This window comes from Lithobates pipiens, unplaced genomic scaffold (genome assembly GCF_037356315.1).
Source record: "Lithobates pipiens isolate NorthernLeopardFrog02 unplaced genomic scaffold, aLitPip1_a1.2 Scaffold_13, whole genome shotgun sequence".
NCBI classification, from domain to species: domain Eukaryota; kingdom Metazoa; phylum Chordata; class Amphibia; order Anura; family Ranidae; genus Lithobates; species Lithobates pipiens.
Window position 1 is genome coordinate 144,092,042 of NW_027507718.1, and position 17,744 is coordinate 144,109,785.

The following is a 17,744-nucleotide window of genomic DNA, read 5'->3' on the forward strand; positions in this document are numbered from 1 at the left end:
ATTTTAAAGCTGATACACACCTGCAGTATCTAATCTATAATGCACGAAACATATTATAAACTGCTATGAGGTGGTTTAGAGTCCCTAAAACACTAGCTCTAGCATATCCCTTGGACTCTGAATGGTGTTGGAGAGGATCTGGCTTACAAGGTTTGCATCTCCATATATGGTAGAAGTGTCCAAAAATTAAACCATTTGGACAGAAATTAAAGTTGTATAAAATATCTCCACTGTACAGAGTGATCCAATGATGATCCAATGCAATATTTACTGTATGCTGCCTCAATTTCTGTTCGTGTTACAGAAAAGTGTATTTCCCCACTTAATGCTGCCAAAAGTCTAATCCTGATATTTTGGAAACAAAAGCAGACGCTCACAACTGAGAACTGGATTAAAATAGTAAATTCTCTTATGGAAGCGAAGCAACAACTTTGTTCATAAATGTTGGATTTTACAATGCATGTTCTGTTCCTATAACACATTTTCCTACAATTTGCTGAATTTAAAATCTGAATATTGCCATTTTGTGTTTTTGGTGGAATTGTGCAATTGTAGATGAATTTGTATACTTCCCTGGACCCTAACCCCTTGCAATAAGTACAGTATATAGTTCATGAGCAAATGTAGTAAATAATTAAACAAAGGTGACTAAAGCTAATTTATTACAAAGTACAAACAAAAATAACATATGCATAGAAAATTTGTTCATCATAGCACATACAGAAAATAAAGACACTGTACAAATTATGCTGAAATTCCATCTTGTCAGTGATTATTTGGCCGTTTACAGATCAGTAGCTGGACCGCCCCATCCATACTCTTCCTCCTCGGAGCTTGTACTCCTTGCACGGGTAAACTTTCTGCGTAAAGCATCATGCTCATACTCTCTGCTGTGGAGCAACAAAAAAGTCAGATTTCCTTATTTTTATATTAAGACATATTTTAAGACATATTTATGTGGGGACTGTTTTCAAATCCCTTTGTTCCATAACAAAAATAAATTCATAAGATTTTGAAGTAAACCTCAGCTTTTCCGCAGACTCCTATTTTAATGAAGTTTAACCAATTCAATACCAGGCACTTAGACACCTTCCTGTCCAAGCAAATTTTCAGCGCTGTCGCAATTTGTCACAAATTTTTTTATTATTTCGTTTCCACAAAATAGAGCTTTATTTTGGTGGTATTTGATCACCTCTGCAATTTTTATTTTTTGCGCAATAAAAAAAAAAAAAAAAAATTTGAAAAAAATACGTTTCTTTGTTACATTTGTTTGTAAATAAGTACGTTTTCTTCAATGACGGGGACTGATAAGGTGGCACTGACGGGCGGGCATTGATGGGCACTGATAGGTGGCATAGCTGGGCATCCCTGTTTTGTAATGTGCCACAGAGGTGCCAGTCAGTGCCCATTTGTGGGCACTGGCATATTTTGTTCACATGTGGATGGCCATGGGGGATGTACCTGGCCATCCACATCATGCTGGGGGCTTCTCTGGTCATCCTGGGGGCTTCCCTGATGGTCTAGTGTAGGCATCTGAAGGGGGGCTGCGCTGATAAACAATCAGCGTAGACCCCAACAGGAGAGACGATTGGCTCTCCTCTACTCACGTCTGTCAGAGTGAGGAAAAGCCAATCAATGGCTCTTCCTGTTTACATTGTGATCAGCCGTAATTGGACACGGCTGATCACGTGGTAAAGCCTCTTTACCGAGATCGGTGTAGCGTTGTGTCAGACTGACACGGTGTAACATTATCATTTATATTGTACCAAAAAGCTAGGTATTATATTTGTTTGTGTGTGCACTAAAAAGAAATTGTCGTTGAAAAACCGCTGCGCAAATACCATGTAACAAAAAAAGACCTACCATTTTATTCTCTGGGTCCTCTGCTTTAAAAAATATAAAGTGTTTGTGGGTTTAAAAGTGTTTCTAAAGGTTTGATTCTTTTTTTCTTAAAATAAACACATCACACTTACCTGCCCTGTGCAATGATTTTGCACAGAGCAGCCTCAATGCTTTTCTTCTCGGGTCCCCCACAAATGCTTCTGGCCCTTCACCCATGCCGAGTGACCCCATAAGCAAGCTGATTGCTCTGGGGGTACTTGTGCATGCTCACTCCTGAGTCACCTGTGTCTATGAGACTTAACCAAGTAATTACAGACAGATTAGTTTAATATCTATAGTTGGAAAAATACTGGAGAGTTTAATAAAATATCACACACAAGTTTTTGCTTAAAAAAATATTTTAAGCAATAACAAAACAAAAACAAAGGACTGAGGAAAAAAAAAAAAAAAAGAGTGGCTGTGGATATAGTATACTTGGATTTTGCAAAAGCCCCACACATTGTTTTACTATTTCAGTGTTGGCAGATGACACCCAGCAATGCAGTGGAATGATGTCCTTACAGGATGTCTCCAACTTCCAAGCCAACCTCAATGCACTGTTTAAATGGGCAACTATGTAACAAATGAGGTTTAATGTTGATAAATGCAAAAAGTTATGCACTTGGGGGCTCATATGTGAATGCATCATATATTTTGGGGGGGGGGGGGGGTGTACAACTAGGGGAATCAATGGTGGAGATGGGTTTGGGTGTTACGGTAGATCATCCTTCCTGGGGACCAGTGACCAAAACTGGAGGGCATACTCAAGATGTGGCTGAACCAGAGTTTTTTTTAAAGTGGTAGAATTATAGTTTTATCGCATGGGAAAATACCCTTTTTAATGCATGCTACTGGCCTGCTAGCCAGCAATGTGTCTCTCTGATTTTATTAACCAGACTTTTAGCATTTGTGTACATTCTGTCCCTCTGGCACAGAGGCAAAGTTTCACACTGGATTACTACAGAACTGGAAGAAATGCACAAAGCACATAAGGAAGAATACACCACTCTCGTATTTAGGCTTATTTGCTTATCCCAGTGTTTAGCTTTAAGTATGGTTATATTTGCACTTTCTGGATAGCATAGCTCTTGCTATATTTCTATGTTTGTCTGCCCTTCTCTCCCCCTTTTTCTGTGGACAGAAATGGGGAAAGGCATGGCAGACAAACAACAGTGCTCCTTCTGTGTGTAGGGTAGCCCATGCACAATTCATTTTTTTATTTTTTGTTCAACCAGCTGGTTGTAGATGGAGAAACCACTCCCACTGAGGTATTGTAGTCTGACAGTGGGGAGACTTGTCCGCCTTCAAAATACACTGGTGGAAATTTTCTAATGATCGACTTCTGTACAATCAGACTGCCCATACATTCAGCCTGAGGTCAGATCAGGGTCCAGAAGCTGCCATGACAGACACCCTGGTTCTCGGAGCCAGACAAATCAGCCTGTCCAGGATCAGAACCAACTTGACCAATGCAAAAATATGTGTGTGCTGAAGGCTCAGGGGATAAAAAAATGATATTAATATGGCTTTAAAAGTTATCAAACTTGAATTTATGCAAAAGATGAGCGTTTCAGATCTCAAACTTCAAACTTGAAACTGAATCTAGGTGAACACCCTGGATGCTGAGGAAAGCCTGCAAGGGAGGGCCCCACGGCAAAACAGGTAGTAGTGTTATGTATTCTGAGGGCAAGAAGTCCACTCCATCCCAAAATTTGTAATCATGGATAAACACACTTAAAGCCTTGAGGTCTAGGATACAGCAGATCAGGGCCAAAACTAGGGGGGACAGGGTGAGCACGTGCCCTGGGACCACATTGAGAGGGGCGCCACCAATGGCAGTATTGACAGCCGTGAAATCATCCAATGGGGATACTAGTTTTGGTGATCTTCGGGGGGCCCAAGGGATTCCCCTAATTTGCAGGGATTCATTCACTTCCTGCTTTGGCTAAGGGACAGGAAGTGTAGGTAAATCTCCCAATGGGACACAGATGGCAAAAAAAAAAAAAAAAAAACAGGGTTTTTTTCTCTCTCAAAAAAAAACAAATGTACAAGGTGCAGGCCTTGCTGAAACAACCAGAGGGGAGTTGGTCTCCTGACTCTCCTCTGTGGTTTAATCCTAAATTGCCGCACTTTGGAGAAATCCCAGATCCGGTTATATGGGCCAAAGTTGGTGTTAAACAATTGAAACATGTGGTAGGACGGGGGAAACTTTTAACGTTTGATCAGCTTAAGGTTCAATATGATCTGCCAAATTGGTATTTCTTTCGATACCTGCAGTTGCGGCACGCTTTTCTCTCTCAGTTCGGTACTGGGGCTGTGGAGATGGGAGTATCGCCTCTGGAGAAGACGCTGCGGACGGAGGATCGGAAAAAGCCTCTTTCCGTAGTGTACAGACTGTTGTTCCATGACAGACCAAAACCTATCCAAAAATGTAGAGACATCTGGAGTGCCTTGGTGCCCGACTTTGACGGGGTGGACTGGGATGACATGTGGGGCTACCCGTTTCAGACCCTAGTCTCGGCTAGAGACAGACTTATTCAGTTTAAATTACTCCATAGAATATATTACACCCCGGCTAGACTGGCCAGAATTTATGGTACGGGTGCGGAGGGATGCTGGCGTTGCACAGCTGACCGAGCTGACTTTGACCATGTGTTTTGGCTGTGTCCGCAGATTGTTGAGTTCTGGAAGGGTGTAGCGCAGGTCTTACAGTCTGTACTTTCAGTGCCGATTCCGGTCACGATGTGTTTGCTCGGGCTGGTGGAGGAGTTGGCACCTCGAAAGGCGCAGAGGACTCTGATTTCTCTGGCGTTATTTTATGCACGTAAAGCTATCCTGTTATGCTGGAAGAAACCTGCACCTCCAACGATTTCCTACTGGAAGGGTTTAATTAATAAAGCTTTGCCGTTATACAAAGCCACTTATCTCAGTAGAGGGTGTCCTACTAAGTTTGAGAGGGTGTGGAGATGCTGGCTTGATGCTACAGATGCTGTGAATTAATTGCTAGGCGGAAGGTGCACCCCCTGAGGGGCGGGGCGGGTGCTGCTATATTTGGGTTGGTCTATATCTTCATTCTGGGTTTTCAAATCATCAGTTATGGTAGGAGTCATTTTTGTTGTATGGGAGATACGGTTGTGTTCATAAAATGAGCTAAGAAGTTGAGCGGAGGGCTGCACAAGGAGGAGTTTATTGGGTGGGGGGTGGGGGTTTGGGGTTTTGTTTTGGGGTCCCTTTTTGTACGTTTGTATGTTATATGTGTGTTAAAAAATCTTCAATAAACATACATTTTCAAAAAAAAAACAAATGTGTTTTGGAACTCCTATTGGTTTGTAAAAGGAACCAATAGGAGTACCAAAACACATCACCATAGCAGCCAGCCCGCCCCCAGGCTTGACATCCTTTTCAAAAGCATATAAAGTGTGCCCAATTATGACCAAAGGATGGTAATAATTAGGTAAAATGTCAGTAATGGGTGACTGGTTGGAGGATAGTTTGCTATTCTGACTGTACCTATTTGTAGTCTCGTGTATCAGCTGATTATCAGGAGGCTTCATCTCTGTTTCCTAAAATAGAAAAACACATTAAATGTTCTATTTGTAACAGGCAGACAGCATACATACACAATAATTAGGTAAAACATAATGTATTACAGTTTTGCTAATCCAAAATGTGAAAAATTCTTTCCGTCAGAAAATTGAGAGATGACTGAATTTAAATATTTTTCTCTTATTTGCCCAGAACAAATGTGAACAATGTCTGTTATCAGACTGCATCAGTATATCCCTTCTTACCTTTATGTGCTATCCAAACTTTAGTATATTAGTCAGAGGAGTTTTATCAAATTGTTGACTTGACAACTGAAACAGAGATGGTTTCTTATCTGAAAGAAAATATTTGTCTAGTTTCCCCTGGGTGAAATGCTTTGCAAAGCAAACTAAACCAAATCCATTATTTGTATGGCAGTGCAGAGTACCTGATTTTTTCTCTGCCTCAGTTAAATTCTAAACCTTTTTAATAAGATATTATACTTACTTACTCTGTGCAAAGGTTATGCATGCAGCAGACCTGTGCCTCCTTTTCTGGGGTTCCCCACCAGTGTTCCTGGCTCCTCCCTTCTGCTCCCCTATTAAGCCGCTCCTTTTATCCCCCCGCTTACCGTGTGGTGGGTGCTACACTAAAGACACTTACCCATACAGTGGATCCAACATTGTCCCGCTGAGGTCCTCTTATGCTCTTCCACTGCTTGGTCCCACGGCACCATGTTTTCTGAGGTCTGAGTGGTTCACTGGATTTTCCAGGTTCAGCAATGACACACCACTGGGCCCACCTCACTCCTCTTCAGTGAATTACACAGTAAGGCATTCCAGGAGGCACATCAAGCACAGTGAACGCCACATGCCACCCTGTCCAGGAGAAGAAACATGCTGGCCAGAGCCAAAGCCCAGTAAGGCTCAGATAAATCAACGTTCTGTCCGGACCAAAGCAGACTTCCGATAGTATAGACGCCAACTGAAATCAGAAAAGTCTGTCTAGAAAACACGTTGCGCCTCGGGGTAAACAAGAATTCTGTGCAGCAGATCGCCCAGGCAACACAGGAGAGTCAACCCCCACTGACGTAACCCAGCCAGATCTGGGGTCAACACCTTGTGAACCCGAGGAGTGGTGGCCAGATCAAAGGACCACACCATGCGCCGATAATGCTTCGCACCCACAACAGAGGGAGGAAGTGCTGTAGTCGAGCACATAACAGAATGCTTAAGCATTCGTAAAGCCGTAGAAGTCAGAAAGACCCCATGATGGAGTGCCACCGCTGCATGGGTGGACTCCATCCTGAACTCCTGTACCCACACAAGGCAGGTGAGGGCCTTGAGGTCCAGAATTAGATGTTCTCTGCCCCTCCATCTCTTAGCCTGTGCCCAAATTCGAATAAAACCCCTGACACGGTTCCCAGCACGGAAAGTGGGACAATCACACCCTGCAGCAACGGGGCTTGCACAGCTCCCCACGAAGGACAGCAAACAGTCTGGCGACAGACAACTATTGGAAGCAACAAGCAAACTGTTTTGGAGGAACAGAGCCAGAAAACTCTTATTACTGGACAAACTCAAGACGCAATATGAAGTCATTCAGAGTAATCCCCCAAAATACACGTCTAAGCACCACTGAGAAAACAGACTCAGTAACCAGGGGAACTGCGGCCAAGAGGCATAGCGGACAAACCGCAGCGCCTACCCAATCGGTCTGCAAGCAGCAAGGCAGGGGGCTTCTGCTCCCCCTCCAGGTATGCCAGCTGGACCCTTAGAAGGGAGAGAATTCTCTATCAGAGCCATGGTTGCCTCTAGCAGCCTAGAGACATAGGGGTTTGCCCCTGGTATAACAGTCCCCTTCTAAAGGGGGGACTCCCCAATGGGGTACCTTACAGCCAGCGTTTTTGGAAATGCAAAATCACTTTGGACACTCCCAGCCTTCCTGGACAAATTTGTCAAAATAAGAAAGAGAAGGAAACGTTTCCCGCACAGATGTAAGTGTGACAACCAGTGCCCCCTTGAGGGCTTCTGCCATCATCCAAACTCCCTGACAGGATAGGCAGCATGGCCTCCGTGCGGCAGAGTCAGATAGGGGGGACGGGGGTCCCGCCCACTAGGACCCCCCCTCCAAGGTCCACATAGAGGGTGTCAACCGTGGCCCCTCACAGGGACACAAACCCTCACAGGGGACACCAACTGGGGCCCCTTATAGGGGGCACAGCCCGGAACCCCTCACAGGTGACACAAACCATGATCCCTCACAGGGGACACAGACTGTAGCCCCTCACAGGGGGGCACGAACCGTGGCCCCTCCCAGGAGGCACAAACCCTCACAGGGGTAAAAACCCGTGGCCCCTCACAGGGTGCACAGACAAAGGCCCCAAACCGTGGCCGCCCACAGGAGACAACTGTGGCCCCTCCCAGGGGACACAAGCCAAGGCCCTCACAGGGGACACAAACCGTGGCCCCTCACAGGGAGCACGAACCATGGGCCCTCACTTAGGGGGCACAGACCCACGCAGTGCTACCCCTCAGGAAAGAGGGGGTCACCACGAGGCCTAGCAGGCCGCAGCCTAAATTTCTGACCCCCCGTGGGGAACGCAGTGGGCCGCAAAAGCCGCAGCCTAAATTTCTGTTTGCCCGCCGTGAGCACATGGCCCGTGGGGGGGCCACAAACTAAATTTTCAGACGCCTGTGGCCGCCCTGCAGCCCGCGGGGGGACCGGCCGACCCAGAGCGCTGGATGGACACTCAGCCGGTAGGCCACAAAGCCGCGTCCAAAATTTCCACACAGAGTGCGGGGACCGACCGATCCCTGCTGGTAGGCCGCAAAGCCGTGGCCTATGTAAGCCCCAGGACCCCAAATCACCCTACACCCACACCCCACCACCAGATACTCCCTAATATAAAACAGGGGGTGAAAAAAGGGACCATGTGCCCCAAAAATCCCTCAGCCAGAAGCCTGGGCCTCACCCGGGAAAGGGGGAAGAGAAGGGAGGGGTGAGAGAGGGAAGAGGGGGGAAGAGGGGAACCCCAGAGGGACTGACCACCCCAGGGAGTACCCGCGTCCCACACCTCTCCGAGGAAGGAGAGGAGGGGACCCCTTAACTCTCCAGCGAACTGCACAGGTAACGCTTTCAGACAGATCATCTTTGCCACCGAAGTGGGAGAGCTGTTGGCCATGAGGGACCCTGCAACACAGGCTGAGACCCGTATGCGACCTTGCAAGTCTCTTAACTCACAGGGCCAATTCCCAGGACCCAGCAGGGAACAAAGTCCTTACTCCTGGCTAGGCAAAAAAAAAAAACTGAATACCTGGAACGGGGAGGGAGGTTATATACTGACTGGATGGCACATGGGAGTGGCCAAGTGTTTTGTTTGTTTTGTTTCTGCCTAGTCCTACGCATGTGGAGGTGATATAACCCTATCGTTATGAAGGCTGTGTCGATCAATGAACGAAAGTGAAAAAAATAATTTCTATCTAATGCGCTGCTGTGGAACATTTGAATGTATAAACACAAATAAGGGTTTCACACATTTTTCATTAAAGGGTAAGTTCACCTTTACAGAAAAATCTCTAAGTTGAACTTACAGAGTTCCCCCCACCCCGGTCCCGCTGACCTAGGCAATCTCCCATTCTGAGCCCCAGGATATCCGCGTCAGGAGTCTGGGGCTTAGAAATCCCCTTGGCATCTACGAGTTTTCTTCCCACCTGACAGAACGGGCTATGCAGCTTTTGATTGGTCGGTGCCGCCCATGTGAGGAGGGGGTCCTGTGTAAGTTTACCTTACAGATTTTTCTGTAAAGGTGAACTTACACATTAAGTATTGAACATGTCACCATTTTTCTAGGTAAATATATTTGTAAAGGTGCTATTGACAGGATGACATTTTCACCACATGTAGGCAACCCATGAAATCCAAACATACAAAGAAACCAAAACAAATAAGTTCACAAATTAAAGTGGTTGTAAACCCTTACAACACACTTTGACCTACATGTAAGCCTAGATTAAGGCTTACCTGTAGGTCCAAGAAAGATCACCTAAACCTACACGGTTTAGGAGATATTTGCCGAAAGACAGGCACCCGCTGTCTGCGGTGCGCAGGCGCACTGAGCGCGGAACCGTCAACGACAAAGATGCCACGCGTGTCGGCTCCCGTGCGCATGCGCGGGAGTGACGTCATCGCGGCTTCACCGAATGACAGCAGCGGAGCAGCGAGACCCCACCGAGAAGATGGATGCGCCGGACTACAGGGGACAGTGGTGACATCGCTGGCTCCTGTGTCAGGTAAGTGACACATAATGGACTACTATGCATCGCATTATGCTTTGCCTTTCAGGGAATGAAAGAGGAAGTAAACTCATCAGGGTTTACTTCCTCTTTAAGTTATGTGTAATAAAATGGCATGACACGAGAAAAAAAGTATTGAACACAAGAAGAAAGGGAGGTGCAAAAAGGCATGGAAAGCCAAGACACAGTAATACTTATCAGTAAGTAGAAAACAATCCTGCCCCTTGTCAGTGCAAATTAATATCAGCTGGTTCAGTCTCAACTGATGGCCTATAAAAGGGTGTCTAATTACCAAGGTGTCACACAAGAAACATCTCATGATGGGTAAAAGTAAAGACCTTTGCAACCTTATTGTTGCAAAACATACTGATGCCATTGGTTACAGGATTTATAAACTTCTGAATGTGCCAGTGAGCACTGTTGGGGCAATAATCCGGAAGAGGAAAGAGCATAATTTTGCCATAAAACAGCAACGACCAGGTGCTCCTCGCAAGGAATTACCAGGTACAGTTGTTTCAAAGAAAACAAAAAGTAATGCACTCAACCATGGCCTGTTTGCACGCTCACCACACAAGACTCCATTGCTGAAGAAAAAGCAAGTTGAAGCTCCTTTAAAGTTTGCTGCTCAACATTTAGGCAAGCCTGCCAAATACTGGGAGAATATAGTCTGGTCAGATGAAACAAAAATGTAACTCTTTGGATGCCATAATACACACCATGTTTGTAGGTCAAATGGCACTGCACATCACCCCACAAACACCATACCAACAGTAAAGTTTGGAGGTGGGAACATTGTGCGGGTCTGTTTTTTTTTAGCATACGGTACTGGCAAACGTCAGGTCATTGAAGAAAGGATGATTGGATAAATTTAACAAGCCTTTCTTTTTTTTTTTTTTTTTTATATTTTATTTAATATAAGAAGACCAGTATACAGGGAACAGAACGAAAAACAGTATAGATGACAGTACAGCTGTAGGAAAAAACAAAAAACAGCATAACTATACCAATGCAAACAGAACGCTCAACACTAAACCTGTACCATTGGGTGGGTCTAAAGTGCAAAGCTATTAAGACACATATGAGCCCCACGGCCGACATCACACCGGGCCAACCCAGGTGCGAGGAGCAGCAACGTGACCGTTCCTGTAAATGTGGTCTTCCCCTTTTTCTTTTTTTTTTTTAGTCTGAAATCTTAAATCTACCCTTCAGGGTTTCCCCTAAAGTTACTAAAGGGCCGGAAAAGGTCCGCAGGGGGGGGGGGGGGGGGGGGATGGAGTGGTGAAAGGGGGTGGAGAAGGGCCGTTCAGGGAGAAAAACAGGGGGGAAAAAATAAACATAGTAAAAGGGGGCGGGTGGGGAGGGAGGGTACAGTGTCAGTAACCCGCAAAGGTCCTCAGTCAACACTCCTGAGAGCCCGGCCCTCAGAAGAAAACCTGAAGGCATTCCAAGCCTGCCACGTTTTTGAGTACGCTTCCTGTCGGTGCTGGCTGGTGAGGATCAAGTCCTCCAGGCGACTGATGTCGTCTACTTTGTGTAGCCATTGGGCCACAGTTGGCGGGTTCGGTGATTTCCAGTTGAGAGGTATGCACATCTTGGCTGCATCCAGAAGGTGCCGTATCACAGACTTGCCATATTTCCGTGAAGGAATATCCGTCACATGTAGAAGAAAATAGGCTGGCGAAAACGGCACCACTCTGTCAGTGAATGTCTGGGTAATACGCCACACCTCCCTCCAGAAATTGTACAAACGGGGACAGGACCAGAATATGTGTAGGAGGGTACCCTCGTCCGAGTGGCACCTCCAGCACCTGTCCGAGGTCGTCGGGAAGAGCTTATGTAGAAGAGCGGGGGTTCTATACCAGCGGGATAGGATTTTAAAATTTGTTTCCTGTTGCCTGGTGCATAGTGAGGACTTGTGGGTAAAATTAAGTATATGACGCTTCTGATTGTCCGTGAAGGCCACCGCTAGGTCCCCCTCCCACTTAGCGAGATACGGGGGTTGGAAATCTTTTGGGGGTTCGATCAACATCGCATAGGCAATGGACAAAGTGTGGGTTAGGGTCCCAGTCTCCGTGCAGAGCTTCTCTAGGTGTGTAAGGGGTCTCTGTGAGTCATTGGGTGGTGGCGGTATATTCTGGAGAAAATGGGTAAGCTGGGAAGCCCGCAGAAAATCTAGGCGGTATGGGCCCCCGGGGTCCGTCAGTTCCGCATATGTCTTCCAGTTACCCAGTTAACAAGCCTTTCTTGATAAACCTCTGCGGCCATCTACCAGGAGGATGAAGATTAAACAAGGGTGGACATTTCAGCAAGACAATGATCCCAAACACAAAGCCAAGGAAATTCAATTGGTTTCAAAGAAAGAAAATAAAGCTTCTAGAATGGCCCAGACAATCACCTGACTTGAGTCCAATAGAAAAACTATGGAAAGAACTAAAGATCAGTGTTCATAGAAGAGGCCCACGGAACCTTCAAGATTTGAAGACCATGTGTGGTAGAATGGGCCAAAATCACACCTGAGCAATGCATGTGACTAGTCTCTCCATACAGGAGGCATCTTGAAGTTGTCATTACCAACAAAAAATGATGTACAAAGTATTAAATACATTTCAGTTAGCACGTTCAATACGTTTTGCCTGTGTCATTCCATTTTATTACATATAACTTCATTTCTGAACCTATTTGTTTTGGTTTCTTTGTATAAATGGATTGCATGGGTTGTTACCGACACATGGTGAAAATGTCATGTCAATAGCACCTTTAAAAATATATTTACCTAGAAAAACGGTGACATCTTTGTTTTCATATGAACTTTACCATTTATGCTTTAAAGAATTATTTTTTTTTGTTGGCACCATGTATGTGGTGTAATACCATGTCACTTCAGTTTTGTCTACATTATTGATTGTATATATTCACTTTAATGTTTATTTGAGATATAAGAAATGATTTCATTATTTAGAACGCTGCATTTAACTAACACAGGAAGAACTTGGCTGAGTACCAGAGTGACTGGAAAGTGCTTGGATGTCTTCTAGGAAACGCTCTCCCACCAGAACCAAGCATCCCCAATGTACCAATTGACTTCTCAGGCTCTCTTTCCAGCTCTTGCAGCTGTCCACAAAGACATCAGTCAGCATGTCTCTCTGAGCTTGACCCGGTGCCCAAAACTGATGAGGCCTCACTAATTTGTACAGGGGCAAAATATCTCTCTCGAGAGTATATACCTCTCTTAATAGAAGAAAGGATTTTGCAGCCATTGGAAACCGCAGCTTGACATTGCATGCTTATATAAAGCTTATGATCTACCAGAACATTCAGATCCTTCTCCGCTATTACCCCAGTTGTACTCCCCCTAGTATGTATGATGCATGCACATTCTTAGCCTCCTAAGTGCATGACTTTACATTTATCAACATTAAACCTCATTTGCGGTATAGTTGCCCAATTAAACAGTGCATTGAGGCAGTGGCATCCCTAGGGTTGGTGTCAACCAGTGTGAAAAAACATGGAGTCACCCCTCTCCACCAATTATAGTCCTCCCTGAGTACAGACATCCCCCTTCCACCAAGTATAGACCCCCCTCAGTACAGATCCCCCTCCCTCAGTAGACTGCCCCTCAGAACAACCCATCCCCTGCTCAAACAGTTCAGAACTCCCCCCCCCCCGCAGGAAAAAACATCCCTCTCCATCAGTACTCAAATGTATTAAAAAGTAAGGGTCCCAACACTGAACTTGGGGTACAGCACTAATAATCTTAGACCATTCAGGGTATGAATCATTAACCAACACTCTCTGAATATGGTCTTTTAGCCAGTTTTCTATCCATTTATAAACTGATTTTTCCAGTCCTGTAGACTTGATCTTACTCATTAGCCGTCTGCCTTTCGGATAGGTTCCCACCGACACCATTAATCTTTTTAGCTATCTGTAAGGAGGTTATTCTTCCCAATGACCTCAAGTGTAAGGACCATTCTTGCCACTGACCATCACACTAATGTATCATGAGATTTCTAATTTTTAGCAGGGGTTCCCCCGAGACTGGGGAACTATTTAACCACTTAAGGACCGCCGTATTGCCAATGTACGTCATTGCAATGGCACGTACATGCTTGGCTTCCATCGGGTGGGGGGTCCGATCGGACCCCCTCCCGCTTGATACGGTGGTCCGGTTCGCTTCAGGAGCGATCCGGGATGAGGGGATGGCCATTGGTTTCTGGCCATCCCCTCTCGATCGCTCCTGGCGAATGAGAAGCTTCCTCCCCTGTGTAAATGTAAACACAGGAAGGAGGAAGTGATGTCACACTCCTCGTGTCGGTCTTTTTGACCGGATATCGCGGAGTGAAGACATCCAAGTAAGTGCACCAACAGTCCACTGACACATAGGTACACATAGGCACACTTTTCACCCCAGTCACCCCCCGATCGGCGCCCGCCCCCACCCAGTCACAGTGTCACTAATTGCAGTGGTCATTTATTTACTGATCACTGCATTTAGTGTCAGTTGTGACTGTAAGGCCCCTTTAGGTCCAGGGTAGCCCCTTACCCCCCCCCCCCTAATAAAGGTTTAACCCCTTGATTGCCCTCCCAGTTAACCCTTTCACCCCCTTTTACCAGTGTCACTAAGCGATCGTTTTTCTGATCACTGCATTAGTGTCACTGGTCCCGCTAGGAAGCTAGTTTTTTTTTTAGGTTCAACGCCAGGTTTTTATAGCGTTCGGTACCCTGATATATAACCTAATAAAGGTTTTAACCCCTTGATTGCCCCTAGAGTTAACCCTTTCACCAGCGATCGCTGTATAAGTGTCACTGGTGACGCTGGTTAGCCAGTTCGTTATTTAGGTTCCCTGTCAGGTTTTTATATAGCGTCAGGTACCCCCATATAAGTACCCAATAAAGGTTTTAACCCCCTGATTGCCCTTAGTTAACCCTTTCACCAGTGATCACCGTATAAGTGTTACGGGTGACGCTGGTTAGGTAGTTCGCTTTTTATAGCATCAGGGCACCCGCCATTTATTACCTAATAAAGGTTTAACCCCCTGATCACCCGGCGGGTGATATCAATTCGGTTTAAGGGTCAGAAAGGGTCTGCGTCGCCCCAGGCAGTGCTAGGTTAGTGCCAGTACCGCTAACACCCACGCGCAAAGCATACACCTCCCTTAGTGGTATAGAATCTGAACAGATCAATATCTGATCTGATCAGATCTATACTAGCGTGCCCAGCAATTTAGGGTTCTAAAAAAGCGCATTGTTAGCAGGATCATTCCAGATACCTGCTAGCACCTGCGTTTTGCCCCTCCGCCCAGCCCAGCCCACCCAAGTGCAGTATCGATCGATCACTGTCACTTACAAAACACAACACACAACTGCAGCATTTGATCCCTGCGATCGCTAACAGTTTTTTTTGCAGCATTTTGATACAGTCGCTGACAGGCTAGGTGCTTTTTTACCTGTGAGTCTCACTAGTGTATACCCCTGAATTTAGGGCCCAAAATGGCAAAGCGAAGGTACACTAGTGAAGAGGCCTACACGTTTCTGAGCATGACCGATAGTGAAGAGGAAGACACTGATCTGTCAGATTCAGGCTCAGAGTACGAACCTGTAGAGGACAGCGCCTCCATGACAGATAGCTCCGACGACGAAGATGAGGTCCCTGCTAACGTCAGGCGTACCCGACCCCGATCTTCTGATGTTGTTGAGGTGCAGGAACCAAGTCCCTCGTATGGAGTATAGAGCCAGTACTAGCGTTGCTCATCCTTTTGGTGAACTGGCAAGCACCAGCGGCCTAGTACACCCTGGACCTACATCCAGCACTGCAGTATCACGTGGTGACGTGGCGAGTCCCATAAGTGCAGTTCAAGCTGGCGAGGTGGCAAGCACAAGTAGTGTCCCACTGCCACCAAGAAGAAGACGAAGGCAGGCCCGTCGTTCCCATAGTGCCCTTCCTGCAGAATTCGCCAATCCTGATTGGGTGCCCACCACTTCTGCAGCACCAGTACTTCCCCCATTCACTGCCCAACCCGGTATTCAGGTGGATACAGATGATTTTACGCCACTTGATTTTTATCCTCTGTATTTCACGGAAGATCTCTATAGATCTATTGTGGACCAAACCAATTTATATGCTGGTCAACACATCGCCGCTAATCCCCAGTTGCCTTCCTTTGCCAGAGATTGGAAACCAGTTACGGTTTCTGAATTTAAGACCTTTCTGGGCCTTTCCCTCAACATGGGCACACAAATTCATGACGTTGCGGGCTTATTGGTCCACGCATCCGACTGACCACATGCCCGTGTTCTCTAACTCCATGTCCAGGAAACGATACGAGCAGATCTTGCGGTTCATGCACTTCAGTGACAATGAACTTTGTCGTCATCGTGGAGACCCTGAATACGATCGGCTCTACAAAATTCAGCCCCTCAAACCACTTCAACCAACGTTTTGCAGACTTGTTTACTCCCCAAAAAGTTGTCTGTGTTGATGAGTCCCTGATTAAGTTTCATGGTCGCTTGTCATTCAAACAGTACATTCCCAACAAGCGTACCAGATACGGGGTCAAGCTCTATAAGTGCTGTGACAGGGCCACAGGCTATGCATGGAGCTTTATGGTTTATGAGGGTAAAGATAGTTACGTAGAGCCGGAGAACTGCCCTGACTACATAGGAAGGCGGTGCTTGGATTTCAGGGTCCCGTACGCGGCTAGGCTCCCAAAAAGTCCCACACATGTGGTATCCCTGTACTCAGGAGAAGCAGCAGAATGTATTTTGGGGTGTAATTTCACATATGCCCATAGCATGTGTGAGCAATATATCATTTAGTGACAACTTTGTGCAAAAAAAAAAGTTTGTAATATTCCCGCAACTTGTGGCAAAATATAAAATATTCCATGGACTCAACATGCCTCTCAGTAAATAGCTTGGGGTGTCTACTTTCCAAAATGGGGTCATTTGCACCCTTAGAAATCCTGAAGGTGGTGATTGGTTTTCGGGGTGCCGTGCGCGACTAGACTCCCAAAAAGTCCCACACATGTGGCATCCCTGTACTCGGGAGAAGTAGCGGAATATATTTTGGGGTACAATTCCACATATAACTATGGCATGTGTGAGCAATATATCATTTAGTGACAACTTTTTGTAAAAAAATTTTTTTTTTGTCATTATTCAATCCCTTCGGACAAAAAAAAAAAATATTCAATGGGCTCAACATACCCATCAGCAATTTCCTTGGGGTGTCTACTTTCCAAAATGGGGTCATTTTGGGGGGGGGGGAGGGGTTGTACTGCCCTGCCATTTTAGCACCTCAAGAAATGAGATAGGCAGTCATAAATTAAAAGCTGTGTAAATTCCAGAAAATGTACTCTAGTTTGTAGACGCTATAACTTTTGCGCAAACCAACAGATATACGCTTATTGACATTTTTTTTTACTAAAGACATGTGGCTGAATACATTTTGCCCTCAATGTATGACTAAAATTTAGTTTATTCGATTTTTCTTATAACAAAAAGAAGAAAATATCTTTTTTTTCAAAAATTTTCGCTCTTTTTTCATTTATATCGCAAAAAATAAAAATCGCAGAGGCAATCAAATACCATCAAAAGAAAGCTCTATATGTGGGAAGAAAAGGACACAAATTTCATTTGGGTGCAATATTGCATGACCGCGCAATTACCAGTTAAAGCAGCGCAGTGCGAAATTGTAAAAAGACCTCTGGTCCTTAGGCTGTTTATTGGTCCGGGGCTGAAGTGGTTAAAGGGTTCCTCTGTGTTGAAAAGGTTGAGAAAGGCTGGTCTAAGATTTTACTTACCGCCTCATAAAAATAAATCAGATTTGTCTGACAACTTTTGTCTTTCATGAATCCATGGTGCCTGTTGCTTAAAATCATTTTTTCCAGCAAAAACGCATCTGTATGGTCTTTTATTAAACTCTCCAGTATCTTCCCAACTATAGAAGTTAAACCAATAGGTCTATAGTAACGTCGTAAGGACTCTGATCTATTTTTAAATAGATGCACTACATTAGTCTTATGCTAATCCAGTGGTACCATT

General features: G+C 45.4%; 1 protein-coding gene across 3 annotated transcripts in view; it reads right to left on the minus strand.

Moving 5' to 3' along the window:
- Positions 1 to 645: 645 nt before the first annotated feature.
- TJP3 (tight junction protein 3) overlaps positions 646 to 17,744 on the minus strand; it is a 566,967-nt gene continuing 549,868 nt past the window's right edge. For 2 of the 3 annotated variants that reach the window (XM_077475676.1, XM_077475675.1), the window contains exons 20-21: positions 5,392 to 5,444; positions 646 to 890 (exon numbers count right to left, since the gene is read on the minus strand). In XM_077475676.1, coding sequence (XP_077331802.1) covers positions 785 to 890; positions 5,392 to 5,444 — 159 coding nt within the window. In that variant the 3' untranslated portion in view covers positions 646 to 784. The remainder of the gene's footprint in view (positions 891 to 5,391; positions 5,445 to 17,744) is intronic. The other variant, XM_077475677.1, reaches the window with a different exon arrangement.